Source organism: Scomber scombrus, chromosome 7 (assembly GCF_963691925.1).
Source record: "Scomber scombrus chromosome 7, fScoSco1.1, whole genome shotgun sequence".
In the NCBI taxonomy this organism is placed as follows: Eukaryota; Metazoa; Chordata; class Actinopteri; order Scombriformes; family Scombridae; genus Scomber; species Scomber scombrus.
The window spans coordinates 9,471,059-9,494,855 of record NC_084976.1 but is presented as its reverse complement, the minus strand read 5'-3'; the positions used below and the strand labels follow the sequence as shown (position 1 = coordinate 9,494,855).

The window sequence follows — 23,797 nt, the reverse complement described above, 5'->3', positions numbered from 1 at the left end:
CGTGAGTGATGAGCCTTTCTTTAAAAGTGTGTGTGTGTGCATGTGTGTGTGTGTGTGTGTGTGCGTGCATACATGCGTGCGTGTCAACAATACAAGCAAACAGTGTAGGAAGAAGTATTTAGCTCCTTAAGTAATTCCTAAATATCAAAATACTCCATTACGTAAGTAAGTAAGTCCTCCATGAAAAATCTTACTTAAGTAAAAGTACTGCAGTATTATGAGCTTGATGTAGTATGCAGTATTACAGTAAAAGTAGTGGTTTGGTCCCTCTGACTGATATATTATTATATATGACATTAGATTATTAATAGTGAAGCATCAGTGTTAGAGCAGCATGTTACTGTTGTAGCTGCTGGAGCTGGAGTTAGTTTACACTACTTTATATTCCCAACCTAGAGGTCGGATCACCAGTTAAATCTGAGGGGTTGTAAGATGATGAATTTGAGGAGAAATATTGGATCATTTGAACATTTATTGAAATGAAATCATGTGAGAAGTTTAGAGGGAAAAATCACTATTTGTTGGAGCTGTTAACTCATAGACATCTGAAATGTGAGCCAGACTACACACTGCTTTTTCTAAGATGTCAAAAGACAAAAGGTTGGAAACCACGGGTTTCATCTTTAACAATGAATTTCATTTTAAAAGCTTGTTATATTATCTATTGTGTCATATCTTCATCTGAAAAGTAAATAAATGTAGTGAAGTAGAAAGTATAATATTTCCTTCTGCAATGTAGAAAGTAGCATCACATGGAAATACTACAGTACAAGTACTGCAAAATTGTGCTTAAATACAGTATTTGAGTAAACTACACCACTGCATGCAAATATGGATATACAGAAAGACATAAATAGAAAAAAAGAAAGAGAGGTAGGGCCTCTTTTAAGGCCCTACCTCTTCTTTCTTTTCTTGATATCATAAAATATCTTATTGACAAGATATTTTATGATGATCAAGGGGAACAGGATTTTATAACAAACAACAGGCAGCCCAAATAGGTGCATAACCACAAAATTACCTTTAAAAAGGGAGCACAGTCAAACATATTTAGAGAAAATCACAAGTACACTGTTGTCCATGAGTTCAGATCTTAGAGGGCTGTTCAGTGCTCAGTATTCTCAGTGCTTTCGAGAAAGGAAACTTCAATCCTAGAAGTGCTTCTGTAAAGTCTTGACTGACTGGATTTTACATTCCAGCTGAGCAGCCAGCACCTCACAAAGCAAACCAGACTCTGCCAGTCAGGCCAAAAAGAAGAAGGGTGAAATCAGACCGTTTCTTAACTGATTCAGAAAACCACTCTGCTGCTGACTGAAGGACGCAAACTGAAACTATACTTCAATTTTATTGTCCTGTTGTTCATGTTGCTCAAAATAAATATTGCAGTCAGTTTCATTTATTGTAAATGAATGCAACGTAGAATGAAGACATCAAAAAACAGGAGGTGTAAACTAGATTCACAGTGTGCTCTTTTTAAAGGAGGAATTTGTTATTTATCTAAATGTCTAAATGAGAAGTATCAAAAATCAGATTTCAAAGCAATAATTTTTCTGGTAAATATACACAGGACCCTGTCTGATACTGTATTGATGATATATCAATTCTTCTATAGATGGACACTTTTGATAAGCATCAGTTAAATGTGTTTGTGAATTGTGACAAAGATGTAGACATCATTTTATATTTTATAGCTGAACCATTGTGCTCTCTGGTGGACAAACTGTGTTATAGCAACACTTTCTGAATAATCTCATGTTTTCTGTACATGTAATTTCTAGTTAACCATTATATTATTAAGCTGTCTCTGAATAAATAGACAGTAAAGGCAACAAATGAGCCATGTTAGGCAAAGAGAAAATGGTTCATGTCAAATAAAACTTATGAATGTCCACATTTTTACTGGTTTAAGATTCAAGAATAAGATTTACTCATAAGACCAAAAAAATGACATGTTTTAGGAATTCTATTGTTTTACATGCATGTGTATTTTTCATTGTACAGGCAACGTGCTCATTGAATTGAGGTGTCACTGATCGTTATTCAGTTCATGTTGGGTTGAAAAAGCCTATTATGGTTATTTGTATGTTGGTAAGTTTCACATCATGACCTACTGACTGACGTGTTAAGGTTTGATTCCTGCAGATCTCATGACTCCTGACAGCCATATGTCTGCTGCTTTGTGGTAAAAGCAGAGGTGAGGAAACATAGACAACTTCAAATAAATCTTTTTATATCTTTTGAAATATGTAGAAAAAAGAAAAAAGAAAAAAAAGAAATCATGAACAGAGTGCTAAGTGTATAATATCAAAACCATAAAAGAGCAAAATCATGGAGGTCTGAGTCCGATATAAACTGCAACAAATCCAGTTCAAGTCCTGTCTCTTTCCCTTCATTTCATTTCATCTCTCTTCTGTCAACCAGCTAAAACACAGTACTGACACACAATGAAATAGTGAAAGATAAAATAAACGATGAAGCTAAACGCTTAGTTCCAGTGTGGTTTCTTTAAAAGGACCACAATGGAAACAGCCTTTACAATGGTTTCCGCCTTGAGCTTTTAAAATCAGCGGTTGCAAATTATTCATGAGGAAGGTAATGTAGTCGTGGATACCAACAATAAGTGTTCGTGAGTAACGCTAAGTGTAAACAGAACATTTGTTTGATTTTGAGAAAACGCCACAGAGCACCTTTAAAGTCCCAGCACACCAACACAGGTGTTGTTAATCATAAACTAATACCTGGCACAGCTGTGGTGGGGATTATATCATGTCACCAAACTCCATTGACCCTGCTGGCATATGAAGATGCTGTTATAACACCTTATAAACATGTTAAACCTCTCTCTATTTCAAATGTTTGCAGAGTGCACACAATATATTTGCAATTCAAAATCAACCATGACATAACTTAGTCTGTTTGAGCTACTTACCTGCTTTTATTGGTGGTGTTTTGTTTATTTGCCACACATTCCATCAGTTAAACAGGTACAGCGCTGAAAGAGGAGATCTATTCAGCCAAAATGAGTGAAATCACCTGTGGGGATGACCTTGTGGGGGATTTTAGTTTCAGCTTTAACGTCCTTGTTTTTGTTTAGTCATCTCTTAGAAAGTCTTTGGCTCCGTCTAGTGGGCACTTATGTATCTGTGTCTTTATTATCATAACGGTGATGACGATAATAGAAAGTGCTGCCAGGATTCACATCATCTTCACACTTTTCCTCCTCTTCCCGTTTGAAAGCATCTGCAGTAGTCATTCACGGCCTCCATACAAACTGTATAGAAGAGAGAGGCAGCAATGCATGATGTGTGCAGAGACGTGTGAAATGTAAAATTGTAAATGAATCTTGAATGTAAGAGTCACTTTAAACATACACGAAGAGGATTTAGCTGTTATGTTTAAGTTATGTTTTGCGGGAAATGGTCAGCCCATTTTCTCGGGAGGCCCACCCTTGCCTCCCACGGCCCCTCCCTCTTCATTGATTGGCTATATGGGAAAAACTAAGGGAATGACAGTCAAGCTAGCCTTCAATAGCCAGAGCAGCACCGGAAGTTAAATGTATTGAAATTAAAGATAAAAGCCTAAAATGTTTAATAGTCAGGTTTACTCTTCTTTTTTTTCCTACATCTTCCAGTGTCTGCTGGTGTGTTTCATGAAGCATCTTGAAATTTAATTAATCTCAAGAGTTATATCCTGCAGTAAATCTGATGTCACACCTACAGCATGTTTCCATATACAGTATATTCCCATACAGTGGGACTATGTACAGGAATATTCTTAGAACAACGCCGACGTAAATCAACCCAATGCCAGATACACACACATTCCCACATATAATATTTTATTAAAACAAATACAAAACAAATTAAGTTATATAATAAATCAATACAATAGAAAGTATAAGAAATTAAGCCCTATGATAAAAGTGAGTTTTCAAAAGCAATTTAAAAGATACTCAATTTGCAAGTCTGACATTCTCGCTTTATAATAGTGGTGCAAAGACAAAAAAAAGGCTCTTCTGTATCCTTTTACCCCAGACGGCCTGCATGTACATAAGTAGTACTAGTAGATGTAATCGGGGCCATGAAGTGCGTCAAAATAAAAAGTAAGATCTTAAAATCAATGAACAGGCAGCCAATGAGAGAACATTGTGCGTTTAAAATATTTGATATAATTATTAAACTGTAGTAATGGTGGTAATTGCATTTACACATACATTTAATTTCCCCCAATACAATCAGTAGGCTACTATGCTAAGCAGTCCAATCAGAAACTCAGGATCATGGTCCACAGTGCTTTTCATTTGAAACGCCCGACCGGAAGTGTATCGTTAAATCTGCAACTCTTGATTCAGCGCCAATAAGAAAAAAAAGTTGTAGCCTCTCTCTGCATTGTGAGAGTTCCTCTCTGACCAGCAGGAGACCAACACAGAATACACAGGGGACGGTGGTGGAAATTTACCTGACAAAAATTGTAAAGGAAATAAATATTTTTTAAAAGGGCAGTTTTCTTTGCTGTGACAACGCAGACAGAGAGCAAACTGTTGCAGGATGGACCCTAACAAGTCTGGGAGCGCTCCACCGGCGGGATGGACTGACGAGAAGGCGTCCATGGCTCACGCGCCCCCTCCGCCCTACCAGGACTACACGCCCGGCCCGGGGTACCCACCTCAACCTCAAGTAAGCATGAAACTCCAGTTATGCTGCACAGCTTTAATGTTGCTGTTTTTTAATCAATTGAACAGAGTTAAATATGTACCTAATTAAAGCCACCGCCCCTTTAAGTACATTTTAAATTAGTTCTATTAATTCTTTTTTGTGTGTGATAAATAATATTTTGGTCATGGGTTTCATGCACTTTCTATAATAAAACATCTAAAAGCAAACATCTTATCGGATGGAGGTCCCTGATCTAATTTGTATCAGTTTAAGGCTCCATGTGAAAAGGATTGAGAACCACTGATCTAAACAATTTGAACAGAATACAAATAACATTAGTATTTTTGTAGAACATTTTAAGCAGCGTGTTTTTCTCCTCTGTCCTATGATATTTAGTCTATTATCATGATATTTACTGTTAAGGCACAGTAATATGTGAGTTTTGTAAGGTTATTGAAATGTACCTTTAGTATCTTGGTGAATAAATGAACAAGCTGTTAATTATTAATCTGTTAGCCATGAACTTCCTATCAAAGGATACAACTCGTTTGTTTGTCTTTATAGTCTTTCACTGTTTGTGTAAAAAAAACACATCAATTGCAGTAATGGTGAAATTGAGGCCTGTTTGTCATTCTGATGATGAGACTACCCAGACCTCCACCATACAAGCAAAAACATAGTCACAGCAACTCAACAAACTGTTTGCCAATAGTGGTAAAATACAGCTACATTAGTACTGTAACATTCATAACTGAACACTCAAAATATGTTCAGTTCAGTTTCACAGCTGCCATATCGGATGATTTCATCATCAGAGCTTGTGGCCCAAGTTTTGTTTACCTGTAAATGATAAGTATTGCATGTGTGTGTGTGTGTGTGTGTGTGTGTGTGTGTGTGTGTTGCCAACAGGTCTATGGATCCCCACCACAATATGCAGGTCAAGGATACGGCCAACCACAGTACCCCATGGGTCAGCAGTACCCAGGACAGCCAGAAATGGTCACTGTGCAGCCCACAGTGTACTTGGCTCGAGCCCCGCTGACTCACCCTGTCAATGACTACCTGTGCTACTCCATCTTCACCATGCTGTGCTGCTGCCTGCCACTGGGAATAGCTGCCCTCATATACTCCATCTCCGTGAGTCAGATTAATGAGTATTTACAGTGTATTCTTTTCACGGCCTGGTGCACAGCCGTGTATACACAGAACATCTTGAATATGTGCCAGTCTCAGTGTTATATTTCCAGATCACAATCCCTATGAACTAAATAGACTGCATCACAATTGTTCTATTGTTTTTCTTTTAGGAAAAAAAAAGAAGAAAACATAACATAAATAGCTCTTATAAATAAAAAATAAGCATCAATCCAAGAAGTCAGGTCACTTTTCAAATTAAAAGACGTGGGAAAAAATAATGTACTGCCACTAAAATGAAAGTTAGTATAGACATAAGTGAATAAAGACAGTGGATTGATATAGAATAAGCGGATGATGAATCCTCTGCCATCCCGTGTCTAGTGCGTCACAGCTGCACACCAGATCATGAGGTAAATGAAACCTCTTCCTCTTGCAATAACACGCGTTAAAGATTCAGGATCTGGCCGTAAGTAAATATGTACAGTGTAAATTGTGGTGTTGCAGATGTGATGTGTTGTGCAAGAGCCGAGTTTGGGGAAGTGATTGAGTTTTGCTGGAAGGGGCGGAGGTCTGTTAGGAAAGTCGGGGGAGAGAGAGAGAGAGAGTGAGAGTGAGAGTGTGTGACCGGGGAAGAAAAGGTTGGCAGGAAAAAAAACAGGTTCTGTGTTCCTGAATGTTGTGCCAGCTCAGAGGTACTTTACCTTTTACGTATCTGACCTTTTATGTGGGTTACGCCCTCCCTACGCACACATACCGCCAGACCTTCAGACATCATTTTCCTTTTCTTCTTTTTCTGAGATGTGGACCTAGATATTAAATTAGAACATCCAGAGATGAAGCAGCAAACTCTTCATTTCCATCACTTTTTAAATAAGCTTTGCATTGATTCATTTATATATATGTTTGTGCTTTTATGCTGTTTTGTATTGTAGTTCTATTAGTAGGAATAGTTATAATCAGTACATTAGTATTCTAGTAAGTGTTGTGGGGAAATCAGTTATCAACACCCCCCCTCAAAAAAAGTGACAAGGTAGTTTAAAAGTTATACATTACCTCACTTTTATTGATTGGTTAATTAATATGTAGTCATGTGTTTTTAGGCCTGTGAGCTCATTGGGAGGGTTAATGAGTTTGTTTTTAACCTGTGAGTCATTGCAGCGGCATGATGTTAGGAAAGCGTCCACTTCCTTTCGAGGAGAATGCGGTTGATCGTTTCCATACTGTTGGCTTTAATCCTCACAGTGGAAAAAAAAGTGTTTCGTGGCTTCCTGCACATTTCTTCAACTAGTTAAAGCCCAAATCTAAAATTTATTTGGCCTCTCAGCTTTCGAGCACCACCAACATTTACAGGGGAAGTTGCTTTGATATGGTAATTTTCTCATGTGGTTAGACATGTTTCCAGACGTGTTGGGTGATGAATATTTAAATATCAATGACAGTTCAGCCTGTATGTTTATATACTGCACAAACATATGCGCTGTGTTTGGTCTGTGTGTGTGTGTGTGTGTGTGTGTGTTTTCAGAGGCTGTGCTGCTAACAAAGAGCGTAGTGTGGCATACCTTCTATAGCAACAGATGTTAAACTCTATTTCAGGCTCAGTACACATTTAGCATCCAGTATTTAGCTTTGCCTCATGAAAGTGACACGCAGAAAACACAGTCCCAGTCAGTACTGTTCATGAAGCCATTGTTTTATGATCATTTACTACAGCACATTAGACCACAGTCCCCTCAGACCTTTAATGAACAGACTTTGACCAATATGCACACAGCACACTCAACTAGAAGACATTTATTCTTAATTCATGACCAGTGGATCGTCTGACTGGTGCCTCTGTGCATCTGTAGAGCTGGGAGCAGTCACCAAATCTGCAGCCTTATTTGACCTCTGCTTCCAGGACTTTTATAGTAATGAACTGATCAGGACAGCGCTGCAGGACTGAGAGAGACACTTTTAGATGAAAAATGCACCCATTTTTAACGGCAGTACTACAGCACCAATACAATTCCAGATGATTTGTGCATCATTTTGCATAGACTGACATTGTACATAGCTACTTATACTAACATTGAGCAACTTTATCAACGAGTAACTAAAACACATGAACTTCAGCATGTGGACAGTTGCTTAAGATGGCGTCAACAAACTGCACTCTGTGTGTTTATACTGCTCGGTCAGTTTTTAAGTGATACAAACTATCCCAGCATTTCTATTTTTATTTTTTTACATTCTTACTGACTGAAAACATCTGCGATAAACCAGAATCCAGTTGTTTTGTTTGGGTGTCAATCCAAGGCCATGGAAATGAGTGGAAAGTTACTTCCTGTTTGCACTGTCTGTCGCCATGGATGTACAGATAACAGTCCCTGGATTATGATAAGAGACCCCAGAGAAAAAGTCTGAATTTTGGTATTATAAAGCGTAAACACATTTTTCAACACATTTTTGGACATTAGTCTTCAATGGAAAGAGGAGATACTATGATTACTGGAAAGATCTAGTTGATTTGAACTAATATGTGTATTAACTCTGTCCTTACTGGTTCGCATTTTGAGAAGGAGAAATGCGAATTTGTCAATTATGGTGCAAAGGGTAAAATGACTTATAAGAGGAGGATGTTTCAGTGAATCATATCCTGACAGCGCTTCTATATAATAGTGATGACGTGCTAACCTGTACGTGACTCCTTAATCAAACTTCCCTTTCGGCCATTGTACACAGTATATAGTACTGTGTGAGTGGAAAGGCCTAATTTAGGGCTAATCTATGAAACAATTTTCCATGGATTATCCAAAAAAGAGCAGAGACTGGGACTATATAGTATTTTCCATCCACCTCCTTTGTGTTGGGGTGGAGGCAGAAAACTGAGAGACAGATATCTGAAATCCTTCTAAAATAAAGGTTGCTGACTCCAGTATTAACACATTCTTTAATCAGCACTTCCTGTGAGTGTTTCTGACCATTTTAGACTTTGATTTCAGCAAAGTTCTTGTGTTTAGACAATATTTTACACTTGATTGAAAAAAGGGGATTTTGATGATCATTTGATTACATTAAAAATGTATTGAACACAGGCACAGTTGTTAACGGCTTTGGTAAAACGCGGGGGTGTTGGTAATTGTTTTCTTCTCTTTCCTTCATCACAAATGAAAACAGCTCATCTGTGCTGCATTAAAACATGTTTTTTCACTCTCCCCACAAACGTATATCTCTGCAGCTCAGTTTGGGACTTTGGGAAAATATTGTTTAATGTTTAACCCTTCGGGGCATAAAAAACAAAGCCTTTGTGACTGTTGAGCAGACACTGCAAGATCAAACGTGTCATAATTGTTGGTGTACATCCAGCTTTCAGTTAAGCCTCATGGAAAACCCCAGTATAACTGACTTTGCTGCTGCATTTACTCATCTGGATACCCTTCCCTACCTTTCCCAATCTCGCTAGTTTCATTTCTTCCTAAATGGTTCCTCCTTCTAAATGTAGCAGTTATAATGTCACAGATATTATACGCAACTACATTTCTCTGTGCGATAACTTACCAAGAGAAACGTCTTCTAAAAAAAAGACTTCTTTGCTCTCTCTTCAGGAACTGAACCTAAATAGTCAATTTGATCAATTCTATCCCTGCTTCAGATGTTATGATAACACATGACACTAGACCTAGTGTTTAGTTACAATAACTGCAACAGCATCAGCTATCATAAAGATGTCATTTATTTAAGCAGTCACTTAATAAATTCATTTATAGGGTGTATTTGTTTTACAACTGCTTAAGGCTATTGAAAAGGTCAAATACATTTCAGAATTCATCAATAAACATTTAATGAAGACATTTAAATGATTTAATTATTGTAGAAGAACATTACGTAAACATTAAAAACACATTTTATGTAAAAATGTGCTACTGGGAATAAAGAAAGTGCTCTCTGTCTCATACCCACACAAACACAGTTTCTCTACAGCACTCTTTATCTCTTCACCCATCATACATGTTTACAGTAGTGCTAATGTTATCTGTGCCGCCTTAAAAATAACTGCTGATACGCAGGGTTGTGAGATATGATAATATTTACATTGAGTCGAAAGGAGCCTCAACTAAACACAATATTTTCGATGTCCGTTCTCACTACTTATCGCAACGTCAACGGACAGCAAACGACGTCGAAGGTGCCAAGGCAACTCCACAGTCAAGAAGGCTGAAGTCATGCATGAAAACTGCAGGGAGATGATGAGGGAATGCGTCTGGAAAATTCACAGATAAGCTCTTGGTATATGCAGCAACAGACATAAAGGCCCACTCTTTCAACAAGAAAGATACAGCATGCACACACACACTGTAGATCTTCACTTTGCACCGTCCACACACTGCACGTAGGCACATCACACACATTTTTGTTCTTTTGGGGGTTTTTTGCACGCTGCAATTCTTCTTCTGTATAATCTAGCTCGTGATATGGTGGCCTGTGTGTTTCTACGTAAGCGGATGTGGTGGAAATGGTTAGTGTGGCCTTATCAAGTGGTTTCTACGAACGGTAAAAATGTCCCCTCAGCGGTTGATTTTAACAGAGTTACATGCATTTGAGATGACCTCAATGTTAAAAATGATGAAAGGACAAAGATTGTTGCAGGGTCCACCATCGCATTGCCTTGCTGGAACGGCAGACTAAAGCACATGGAAGCGTTTGCCAGATCTAATTACTTAAAAGGATGATGTCATCTCTTCGGCTGCATGATTGAGAAGCATAAAACTTTCAAATGTGACCTGGAGTCACCTTCTCTGAGCTGAAAAAGGACGGTGAGAATCGCTTCCTCCTTCACTCGCGTCGCTTTGAAGCTGAAGAACAGATGTATGTCTGAACACAGCGCTAACAAGATGACCATAAGTATGTTGGCAGTCCATTTGTATCACATTGCTTTCATATGTTTCCACTCATTCGATGTACAGCGCAGACGTCACGCAGATAACTAAATTAGATTTGCAGTGGGCAGTATGGGACATGAAGAGAACAATAAAAAGTCAATGCTGTGTACATATTGTAACTTAGCTGATATGTACACAGCTGCAACAGATTGCACTTTCCATGATGTGTTAACACTCCATTGAGCAGCTTTCACTAGATAAGACTAACAGTGTAAAATTGCATTTATCTCAGCGCTGAGTCGATAGCAGCTGGTGGGTGACCGTGAGACTGGTGGGGAGTCAATGCAGCTTTCTGTTACAATCGCAGTTGCCATGGAGACACATGCTGTATGGCGTACAATTAAAAGGGCATAACAATGGTATAAAAACATTGATCACCTTAGCAATTCAGCCACCACATTGTTAGGATTTAAGCTTTTACCATGATTTTAAAACTAAACTGTATGAAAATGAAGTAAACAGAGTAGAATATTTGTTCTATTTTAACGTTATTCTTTCATATTAGTTTAGATTATGTGGCAGTAGACTAAAAATTAAAAGAGTACTTAGATTTGTTCTTGATTCTGGATGTTGGATGGAGGCCTACGTGTTGAATAAGTCATATTGTACCATCTGCGTAGTTTTCTTTTACACATTTTATACTTTGCTTCATTCATAATTTTTCTAGAAGACATTTTGCCACACAGGTAAAGTGTAAGCTGCAGTTGAAAAGTTGATCCCGGCTTATGACAATAATAACAGTATTTCAAGGTGAAACTTAAGGATTTAACTGCAACAATTGCGTGGTAGAGTTAATGATATATATGCAATAGTCTTCAGTGTGTGCTACATGCTAAGATTCACACATACCTGGGAATTTTTCCTTTTTTTTTTCCTGGGAAAAGGAAGAATCAGTTTGCAGACAGTTTGTCTCCCTGCATTAATTATAAATGTTCATGTCCCTGTTGTGTTTCCTGTTGAACTCTCTCTCTTGCTTTTTCGGTCCCCTCTGCAGATCTCAGTCTCCCTCTCTGCCGCAATCTCTCTCTCAGTAAATTATCTGGCACGCAGACAAGTCACCCACCCACATTCTCTAACATTAATGAGCCCACTCTGACTCCCACACACACACACACACAAATAAAGGCTAAGCCAAGAAGTGAAATGGAACACTGCAAAGAGGAAAAGACACCTACCTGCTGCAAGTTCCCTGCAAGAAACAGCAACACAGGATTAAGTCTGATAATCTGAATCTGGTGCTTTAGGAATTCACGTCACTGAGGTTCATGCTGTTCTTATAATATTGCAAAAGTTACCATTGCACATGACCACATGAACCACACGAGAAGTACAGAAAAACAAATGATCTGAAAATTGTCTATAACGGACGCAACAAACCAGCAGGAAGGATGAGACTGACTTCCTCAGTTTGTTCTCTTATCAGATACTCACTAATCTGCTTCCTTCTTTCCAGTATAGTATTAACAGTGTATGGCAATGGCAAAAAATATTTTTTTCCTGGGTTTGTTATTACTTGGGAAAACATTCATATTCCTGTATTCACTGCAGCTCTTGGAACAGACACTGACTTTTCTGTCTTGCTGAACAATTTCAGCAAAATGTCTCAACAGTGATCACATGGTCATGAGTGTTTAATTAGTCTGCCGGTATGGAAAAACCTCTCTCGATTTCCCTTATCTTCTACAGAGTTATGTTGTATAGATTGGTGGGCGTGGATCATTCATCTCAGTCACATGACCGTCTCTCATCACTAACTTTTGTTTTAGAAAGATCAGGTCAGGTCAAAATCCTTTCTTCTTTATTTCTGCACCAGTGCAGAGCTGCTCTGATGACTGATGTCATATTATCAAATTGTCAACTCAAGCAGGACTTGAGGTGACGCTGTGTTTTTACTCTTTGTGAGCTTTTATGTGTTAAAACTCACCCACAAACGGACAGAACAGTTGTTATTTATCAGGAGCAATTTACAACAAGTTCAGGCAGTTAAACGAGTTTGTTGAATCCCTAATTTCTTCTTATAGCCTTAGGCAAGAGCAAATATCTCTATTTAAGAAAGGAATGTCTTTATATTTGTATGTATGTCCTTTGCGTATCTCAAGGAGCTGTCATTCGATCTACTTCTTACCTGACATGTGGATTGCTTGTTTGGGTGAGCAGTTCCCCAGAAATATAGAAATATACCTCATAAACAATTTGCTTCTTCTACTCCTGCCTGTGGAGTCAATGAGCAGAAATACAGACAACGCCACTCTGCCAATCCTCATTGTGGTCAAAGATGGGATTACATCTGTAGTGATGAGAACTACCACAGAGAATGAATTGAAAAAGTGTATTCCTGTTCCTCACGCGCGGGACCTTTGTATGTATGATCAAGATATAGTAATGGATGTAGCCTCCAGATATTCTGCATGTGAGGCGTTTATGGAGCATCTGTAAATATTAGCATCTACCAATAGTCTGCATGAGAGGCAATTAGGGTATAGGCACTGTTCTCTATAGGTATTGATCCAAATGGGCTCGTTTCAAAAGGGACTAGTAGGAGAAAAATGAGAAAACATCCATGCATGAGGCCCAATGTGCATCCATTATCCTCCTGTGGGGTTACTTAATGAGAGAGCTGGATGAACCGGGATGAGATAGAGGATTAAGATGAGAAGGGAAGAATTGAAAGAGAAATGAAAAAAGAGTGGACATGTCGAGTGGACAGAAAGACAAGAGGGTAGAGGGAGTAAACCTTTCGGATGTGCTGTTGCATCATCTTGACAGTGTAGTTTGAAGGGCAAACGGAACAGAAGGCAGAGACGGAAACCAGATAGAGTGAAAATAGTCGTGGAGGAGCAGTGGAGAGATTTGGACCTAGCTGCTGGGAACTGTCTCACTTAAAATTCTCTATCTGACATTTCAAGCACAATGGCCAAGAGAGCAAAGCTAACACTCCAACAAATCTATTTGGGACTCGTCCGATGTTTATATCATGTTCGGGAAAAGCTACATTTTGGAAGAATGAATCACTGACTAATCTGTTCCAATCATCAGCGATGTTGATAATGTTAAGGAAATGAGATTCATTTTCTTTTGGACCAAGGATGAGACTTAGAGAGTTGGAATTTCGCTGGGCTGTCCAAACAAGTGAGGCTTTTGTCAGGATGAGACAGCAGCGCCCTGCGTGACAGCACCATCAAACAGTCCTTTGTTCCCCACAACAGCAGCTATTCCTCACAGCTTAGCTCTTACTGAGGACAACTGAGAGGGATCCTTACAGTGTGAAGCCATGTTTAATACTTCCCGTCCTTCTGAAGAGCCCCTCGCCCTCTGATTTGAAAGTGAACATTCCTTCCATTTAAAATATGCTCACTGTTTACAGGCCCGGGGATCATTGACAGATTTAAAATGTCGGATAAAGTATGAATCAAAGTACATTCAGACTCTGGAAATGATTAGATAAACCCCATATAACATTCCAGAGGGCAACTATAAATGCACTTAATGTGGTGGTCATTTATCATATTTGCAACAAGCACACTGTGATCATTTCCTCTTCTTTCCCCTTAACACACCGCTCACAACAAATGGTGTTCTCGTGACTCACCAATAAACATGTGAGAAGTCAGATCGGAGTCATTTTGCAAGCAACACTTATTTGCAACAGCTGATGTTGACACCGCATGTAAGCAGTGCGTGCAGTTTGCATGCTAGGAAGCTGCCAGTTTTAGGGATCAAAGTCCAACTGAAGGTTCATGTGTTAAAACCACTGAGCCAAGAAGGCAGAACACCTGCTGCTTGCCAGTCAAGATGGCCGTGTGGGTCACGGAGTGCTGTGAGTGATGTCAACTGAAATACAATACAACAACACGGCAAGCTGAAGGTAAAACGTCAGCTACAACAAAGTCTCCAGTCACCTTGACAGATCATATTTACCGTTCATCCAGTATTTATTTCATATATAAACATATTTTACTGGCAACAGTGGAAAGCATTGTGACATGTGCAATGAACACGTAGCTGTGAGGACAGTAAATGTAAATGTTTATTTAATAGGGTTTTCCCCGGCTCGGTATAAGGTCAACTGGTTTCATTACCTTCATTATGTGTGTTTGAGATTTAAGAAATAAGCACCTGCAGCTTTACATGTGAGCGTTTCACTTGGGAAAAGCTCTCCTGCAAACTGTAATTTCCAAATGTAGCTTCAGACTGACGTCATCTGAACTGCTGCCAGTCACTATCAGATGACTTACTGTAAAAGCTTCACGGTAAAAGCTGTAATCATAGCTCTTAACTGGGAGTCTTTAACTTTCAGTTACTGGCTGTGTTGAGATGTCACTGTTTCAAGAACAACTCTTGATTTCTTTTTATTGTCAAGTTTTATAGCCTGAATAAACCACATTCAACAACTGAAAATCATCAGCTTATGTTAAATGAGGTTCTGATTCCTTAGAGTTGATAAAAAGATATGTTTTGGCATGCCAGGTTTATAATTGGCAGAATTTACCAGCCCTTTTCATTCTTATTTATTAAACACAACGCGGGCATCAAAACCAAAACAATGAACCGAGGAGTTAAAAATGTCCACAGAGGAGAAGTGAAACTGCCCAGTCTGATCATAATTCTCTGAGGATTTGTCACTGCAGGCGACTTGTCATCATTTAATGCATTGACACTACAACATTATTGATTAGTGAAGCTTCCAGATAAGAGTTAACGAATCACTGCTGCCTGGCCTCTCATGGCGCCACTGTTTAGATAGTGTCTCATAAATGCTGATAACAACATGTAGGTTTTGTTTTTTCGGGATAAGCACCAACCAAAGGCTTGTGCCTTCTTGTGGATCTCAAACCAGAAAGCCAGACTATAATGAATTCCAGATGGGTGGGTTTTTATTTAAAGACGTACCCAGTGGACCTTTGAAGCTGCAAATCACACAGAGCTCATTTTGAGGAGGCAGGCGTCTCTGAAATAGCCTGTGGCTTGAGAGGGCGGGCATCCCTGATATAGCCTGTTTAATCTGTAGAAACATCGGTAAACATGTGAGCTCTGGTCACCTAAAAAAGTAGCTGCAGGACTCAGAACCTGTGTTTCTGCATCTGTCTGTTGTTGGGCTTAGTGTGCAAGCAGCAACATAGGTGTTAACCAGCGGTGCAGAGAGTGAGATCAGCACTTCGCCTGTTGATCTCACTCTCAGCCAATAAGACAAAGTCTCAATACAGATTCAGGGTCAAACTGTGGGAGGGAAAGTTGAGGTGGGGTTGTGCGGTTGAGGTGTCAAGAAATGTTCCACCAGAGGTTCAAAGTGATGCTTAAAGTCAGGGTGGAATGACAGTGGGGGAGTGACAGATGCACTCAAAAACAAACATGTTACTCTTAACTAGCATCAAGAGTGTGTGAGTCAGGCTTTTGAAATCTGTTTTTTCCTCTCTTTCGTCAGCTGTATTCAGTTCTACCCCCTGGTATTTTCTCACACATATCAGCCCCTGCTTTCTCCTCCCCATCGTTCACCACAACACAGAGAGGCCCACCGACCAGTCAGGCGCAAAGCCAGAGCAGGCAGATAATACTGCAGAGGACAAACAAGACAGGCAGCCAATTGGGTAACAGCAGGGAGCTGAGCCAAATGGAGAAAGCTTCTAATAAATTGGAAGCAGTGGTGTATGAGGCAGTGTAATCTAATTTAAAGACATATTGGCCAGGAGGATATGAGGATACATTAAAGCAGCAATTCCGAAGAAGCACTTAACATTGACCAGAGCCAAGATTTTTGTATAATACAGCACTACTTCATTCCTAGATGCTGTTATTTAAAGCTTTTACATTAAGTCATGTCAGAAAATGCACTATTTTTACAAAAGTGACTTTGGACTATATGAATTTTAAAAAAGGACTGAAATACCTACAGACATTGTTCATTGACTGATATCAGATATCACCTGGTTTGTTATATTGGAGAAGTCGCTTAGCAGAACTGATTACAGCTGGGTTTAACAGTGGTTGTAAATTAACTTTCACTTCCTGAAAAGAGCCTCTGATTGAAGAGAGTGTGCACTGCTTACAGGATTCACAGCAGTTGTTCACTAAATTTCACTTGGTTGTGTGCCCTTGAAAGTTTTGTTTCCTCTATTACATGATAGGCGTAATATTTGTAGATCCTTTTAAAGAGGCCTGTTCTTGATAAAGCCAATTACAAAAAAAATCCTTTTCAGACTTCCAGCAGGAATTTAAAATGTTATATGAATATATTTCTTCAAGTTTGGCTCAATAAGTTGTTTTATCTACACATAAAAAGCACATTGATAACAACTTTAAGTTTTAAATACACTGTTAATGTTAGAACCATTTAGAAAACTCAAAGACACAGATCACCAAACTCAACTACTATTTATACCATATGTTTAAGATATTTAAGTTATTATTACCATCTGAAATTCAACTATGAAATAATTATAATTTGGAAGTGACCAAAGACACTCACCGGAGATTGTTTCACATGTTGTTTTTTTTATCACTCTAGGTTAAATTATAGTTGCAAGTGAAAAAGTGTGTGTGTAATTGTAGTCATACATTCATTGGGAAATGCAGGAATGTGAAACTAATACAAGTTTCTGAGTGTAGTCACCTTATAAGAGCAGTTTAGGGGATTTCCACAACCTCGCTTGAATGCTGTAAATTCATTCTCTATGCAGCAGTGATGCACAACACACATGATGATCTGTCTGTCACTTGAGTACTGGGCTTGTTGAAAAGACCTTTAATAAGGTTTAATAAGGAATACCAGCTCCAGCTGCCGGGCAACAGCCAACCTCTGGGGGAGCACTGGGGGAGGGGTCAGAGTCCACTGATGAAGGTGTCTCTGCCACTTTTAATTGTGGATATGTGTTTCTGCATCAATTTTTTAACATGATCCTAATCCTATTGATAACTTTTAAAATCACATTTTCAACTTTCCATTTTAACAGCATTAAAGGCATTGTTTACAGCTGTTATACCATTACTGTAAATCTCCATCACTGACTAAATATTATGAGACTGAAACAATGTTAAAGACAAGGAGAAAAAATAAGAGGTGGGTGTTAAAGCTACTCTTAACTTTCTTGCATTTCTGTGCACTTTGAAAAAACTTGAACAACAACAACCCCTCCTCCCTCCTATGTCCCACCCCCGCACTCCCTTCCCCTCCGCGAACGCGCACTATACATGTATATATATAGTTTTCTTTTTCCCCGTGGGAGCGGCTGGAGGTCATTGTCAGTTGCTACTGGCTGTTTACGGCTATCTCCGTGGATCATGGATGTATCATAATGCCGCAACAGACTCTCTTCCGGGTGGGGGTGCGCACGATTACGTAATGCGGAAGGGGAAAACAGGCAGGTCGCTCAGCCAATCATATCATTCGGTCCGAATTGGTCAGAGTTTTCACAGAATATTATGAGAATGGAATAATGATGAGTTTCTATGCCTGGTGGATCTCTTTAACATTTTAGAGTGCCATTACCTTATTAATAGCATTTAAACCTAAACAAAAAAATTTGTAAAAATGTAACAAAGGTAAGGGTAGCTTTAATGAATAGGATTATGAATGTGGTTGTTGTTGTTATCTATAATTAAAGCTATTAGAAGTGATTTACCAGAACAGAATCAAGGCATTGACCACAGAATATATAAAACATATTTTTCATTATTTATTAGATAACGTGATGTTACAGTAATCAACCTAATTCTAAACAAGCTCCAGTCACCTATTATTAGTCATTCAAAACCTCATAGAATATATTTTCACAAAGGCGCAGGGGGAAAAAAGTATGAATTAAACACAACAAATTGAACAAGTGACTCCTTTACACACATTGAGATGATTGAGCTGTCAAATCTCACCGATCATGTCAAGATTTTTGATTTGCTGAAAGCAACCGGGTAATTAAGACGATGAGAACATAGCGAACGTGACAGTTTCATGATCCAGCTCATGTTGTGAAGATGTCATCGGCTTTTGACATGTTCCAGTCCTCTGGTCGTTAACGTACATGTACGCTTCTGACGTGACAAACGAATAGCCATTGTGTTTGTGAGTCTTGTTTGTACATCAGTTGGTAACAGTTTTGATATGCGATATCGCAGGTCAAAACACATGCAGTCAAATTTTTACTATTCATATTTGCCTTGTACTGTATAAATCATGCATGGCCACGACGACAGCGCTGCAGTGTTTGGAGCAGCACACAACCGTTGCTGAACACGAGCCAAACAGCTGCTGGTAATCATGACCAGCTTCACTACAGCAGACGGAGCCTTCTCACGACACGTACAACACACACACACACACACACACAGTCGTATGCGCACACTCATACACAGTCAGATACACACAGAGAATAGGGTGTGGGAGTTTGATTTGATTAAGTCTGAGGGCTGCGCTCTTGTTAAAGGCGCAGGGCTCCAGATATTCTCTCAGAATAGATCACGGGGCCTCTTGCTCAACTCAGACAGCATATTATGTTTCGAATAAATGATCATGACGAGAGTAACCACTCTTATCATTTTCCTCTCTCAGTATTGAAGTGCGCCCTCTTCGTCGCAACAGCTTTCAGTTTATCTCACAAACATCTGTATTTAATCTTTCTTTTACACCATTCACACAGGTTCTTTAAATAATGGGAATTAAAACTTGCTTTGTAAAACTGACAGATTTCCTAAAAAAAAGGAACATCTAACCAGTGTCGATTACTTAGTTCCTCTTCAGTGGTTGTTAACAACAAAATTGCATCAAACAGACACTGGTTGTACCGCTCACTCTCTGTAAGCCGGTATTTCTCCTGTACAGGTGATCCAGGTGATCTCATTCACATTTCTTTCTGTTTCTGTTTGGCAGAGAGCTGCACAAGCATGAAATAGTGATGAGATCATAGGTGAAAAGTAAAAACCATCATATCTGGGAAACTATAGTAAGACTGGAAAATCAAGTCACTGTTGCAACATAATGTCGGTAAAAGTATTTCTCTGTCATACATTTGCCAACACTAATATACTTGTGATGAACTCTCCTACTCAAAAGTTGCAACAAAACCTGAATGTTAAAGAAACCATCTTATTATATTTAAAGCTACTGTAATCTACATTTTCTATATTAACAATGGATCACATGACTACTTGTATGTAGACAGGTTGGCTGGTGGTGCTGATAGCATCTTTCAGCTCATTGTTTTGATTTTCAGCCCACAACATTACAGCTTTTGTTTCATTCTCATTGCTCTCGTAGCCTTTCATTGTTTTTGGTGGCAGCTGTTCGCATTGAAACATTGTCTCTAAAAAAAAAAAAAGAAACCCTGCGCCCCTCAGGACAACCAAAACAAGACGTAAACTCAGAGTAAATGTTGAATCATTAGCCAGAGGGTCAGAGACACAAGTCCAAATGAATGCTACTCTTACTACCTAAATGATATAGACTGTGACACCAGGCTCATACATACTCATACATACTGTACATACAGGATTTTGATCATGTGATGCACATTTTAGGTTATCACTGATTGCATTCTAACCTTACATCAAAAAATGTCAATTCAAAGAGAATTAGTTGGAATTTAATTAAAAAAAATGTGATTTAGCAGTTGTTGTTTTTTTAATCTTCACTCCGCCATGAGTCCAAATGTGTTTTTTTTTTCATCTTCAGGCACGTGAAGCCAACCACGTCGGGGACCAGATGGGGGCAGAGCGGAGCAGCAGGATGGCCAGAACACTGAATCACGTGGGCCTGGGACTTGGCATCGGGTTCACCGTCCTCCTCATCATCTATTATGTGGTTGTGGCAATGGCACACTAAATCTGTTTCAGCAAGTTTCCTATATTCTTATTTTTCATTCTATACCAGGTATTAGACCAAAAGGAACATGACAAGAATATGTTTTATTTGAAATTGTTAACCCTGAAGTCTCCTGATTGTCTAAAACACCTTTAAAAAGTTACTGATATTTCATCAGGTAAACATTTTTAGCTGTTGACCTAAATTCAGTAATGTTGAAGTATTGATCTATCGGCAACTATCATATACAGTACATGTGGCGGGATTTATTTTAAAGTGGCTGAAGAAGCTCTTTACATGTAATCCAATGACTTCAACATGGTAGAAAGTTACTCAAAGATTCATCATCTGCATTTAAAAAAAATGTTTGTTTGCTTTATATGTTACCACATATCAGAAATGTATATGATTTTTTACGAATAATTTCAACTTTGATGCCTTAAAAGTTATCCGCTGTTCAGCCTCTGTTCATTCTTGCTCTACCATTCACGCAGATTTCAAGTATTCCACGACTTGTTAAAAAGAAAATTATAGTCCATACAATGTTTTATTCTGGCGTGTAACCAAAAGAGATTTACCTGATTGTACGATGGGCGAAATACTGCTGCCCTTTCAACTGAATGTTTGGTTGTAAATGTGCACTAACACTTCCTATCCCTGTTAGAAGTATGCTAACATTAAATTACATTTTAAAAAACATAGTATTTGGAGGATACTAGCAGAAGGAGAGATGTGGCTTTGTGAAGCTTGTGTTGAACAAGTTATTTTTAAAAAAAAACACAATGTGAGCTTGATTGTCATCAAAGAGTATCATATCTGAGAGTGCATACTATCATCTCTGTATTCTAGCTGAGTACCAAAGTCCTCCTGCTTTATTCCAGCTAAACAGGAATGCACAGCTTCTCATAAAATCAGTAGTGGAGCCAATATGGCAGCCAGTTGCTCAATCAGTGGCTCCAGCTCAGGAATTTTGAAAGCTGTAGCGTGTCATGTATCACTGGCCTGAGTGTTGTTTGTCATGCAATGTCTGTATGTTCTTTTCTTAACCAAAGCTGAAAAAGGAAGATTTTACTGCATACCATATTTCTTTATAAATAAATTCAAAGTATATGAAACAAAAAAACACTTGTGCTTTCTTCTATGTTTTACACAGTTTTATCAGACTAGTGCTATCCTGGAGCTTAACAGGGTTTGTCCCACTACATGAGAACAAAGGTTGGTCACAAGCAGAGTAGTCAGCATATGCACATATAGGGGAATTTAAAATGTTATTTTTCTGCACATACATCATATATATATTCATTCTATCCTTTACTTTCCCCGCACATCTGCCTGTACATGTAATGACATATAAATCCCTAAAGCTGAAATAAGTTAGCCTAAACTAGTTTTCCCACAAAGTTAAAAAGGAAGTGAGACAACTGACTATCTTTGATTTGCAGTATTCTGAAGAAAACCAGAGGACCTGCAGGTGTATCAGGATTTCACTTCACTTTTTTAACAAGTGCTGTATCTTCACTGCAAATGTTTCAACGTCCACGTCAAGCAGCAGTGTGTCGATGAAAAAGGGTTCCGCAGCTCCTGCACAGTCAGTCACATGTTGCCTTTAAATTCTATACATGAACAGTGTATAAACAATGTATTTTAAACAGTTATTAATCATGTGCATGCACCTTTCTTGTTAAGTAAAACCATACTGACATTGTAACAGAAACAGAGACCGTTCACAAGTCATTAGGAGTTACTGTAAATGTTCCAAGTCTGTTTCGGTAAATGTTTTGTCTCGCTTTCCAGCTCTCCCGGCCCCACCCTCACTTCCCCTTCGCGCCGCCCCTCTATTCCTTCCCCTTCTCTCTGACATCCTCTTTTCTCTTCTTAATCTTGGGCATCTTTTTTCCTCCTTATTATTTGGTTGTTTCAAAGCTGCACCTCTGCCTGTCATACCATCCATGTTCATTGTATCTGTCTCTCATACTGCGCAGGTCTTCTTTGTTTGGGGCACAATTGTTTGCTTGATTTTGGAAGAAAAAAACTGGAATCCTTACTCTTTTTTTCTTGTATATAACACTGTCCCAGTCAAGAGTATTTCCTATCCATTCTCTGTATGCTTCCCTGAAGTCACATCATCCGTTGCCACAGTCACCTACTGTAATACTAACTTGAACCATGTCCCAAACTGATGCCTCATTGATCCCTGTCACACACTATCCCCTCATCAACTGTTGGTTTTATGTGTTCGTTGTTGATTTTAATGGCAGTTTATGAAACATAATTTGGTGTATTCATGGGTAATCAGGTGGCTTTCCTTTGGATTATATCTAGTTTAATATTAAATGTATTTTTGTGATTTCTATTCAGATTGTGTTCATATAATGTATGTGTTTTCATTAGACTATTTATTGTAAAGCCAACAAGCATAACAAATTAACTTAGGCCATGATTTTAATTCACTTTTCTCTCGCTCAATGATTTAGTGAAAATAACGCGCTGCAGTGGTTTGCCCTGGTGTCATTAATAACAGCCGATATCAAGTTCTTTTAATTAAAAAATATTATTTTTTACCTTAAATGTTTCAGAGAAGGCCCTGCATCATATAATTCACCATCTCATTTTGCATGTGGGAACTGCTTTGCAATAAACTGCTGTGGTAGCACTGGGCTGAAACGTTTTTAAGGTGTTGAAACTCGCCTTTGTTGAGTGGGTAGTCGTGATACCATGTCTTTGTGGATGCTTCATGTCTCAACTTCGAGACAAGCAAATCTGCAAGAACCACATTGTGGTGGGCCTTCTCAACCCCCACATTGTGCTCTTCACAAATACAGGTCTGAAAAAAAATGTCAGTGCAATAACATGTTAACACTGTAGAGTGTAAGTTAGAGAGGTGAAGAATACAAATGGTAAAAATAAAAACAAAAATAAATAAAATAATACAAAATGCATACTCAACAATGCTTAAAAACTCAGTGGGTAATGTCACACAGTGAATACTATGTCATGTCATGACATTTTGTAGTTTCTGACTGTGTAGTTATGTATTTGAATGAGTTTCTTGGATGTTACTCAATCACATTACGGTAGAAACATTATCTATTATATCAGCCTCGCCCAACCGGTCTAACCAGGTGAAAGCTGAACATAAAAATTCTCGGTCAAGTTTTCCTCTTGGAGATCATACATTTAAAATAAAAAATAAAAAATGCTGAGCATGTTACAGAAACTACCTGATGCAGGTAGCTAACAGCTGATTCAACAAGGGAGTGGCATAAAGGTGAGCTGAGTATTGTTTTTTCTTTATTTTC

At 38.6% G+C, this 23,797-nt stretch overlaps 1 protein-coding gene across 1 annotated transcript; it reads left to right on the top strand.

Annotated features, from left to right (window-relative positions):
- The first annotated feature begins 4,391 nt into the window (after positions 1–4,391).
- LOC133983202 (proline-rich transmembrane protein 1-like) lies at positions 4,392–21,621 on the top strand. The gene is made up of 3 exons (XM_062422195.1): positions 4,392–4,676; positions 5,565–5,792; positions 20,370–21,621. The coding sequence occupies exons 1-3, from the start codon at positions 4,548–4,550 to the stop codon at positions 20,517–20,519; spliced, it is 507 nt and encodes a 168-aa protein (XP_062278179.1). The 5' UTR covers positions 4,392–4,547; the 3' UTR covers positions 20,520–21,621.
- Positions 21,622–23,797: the final 2,176 nt, after the last annotated feature.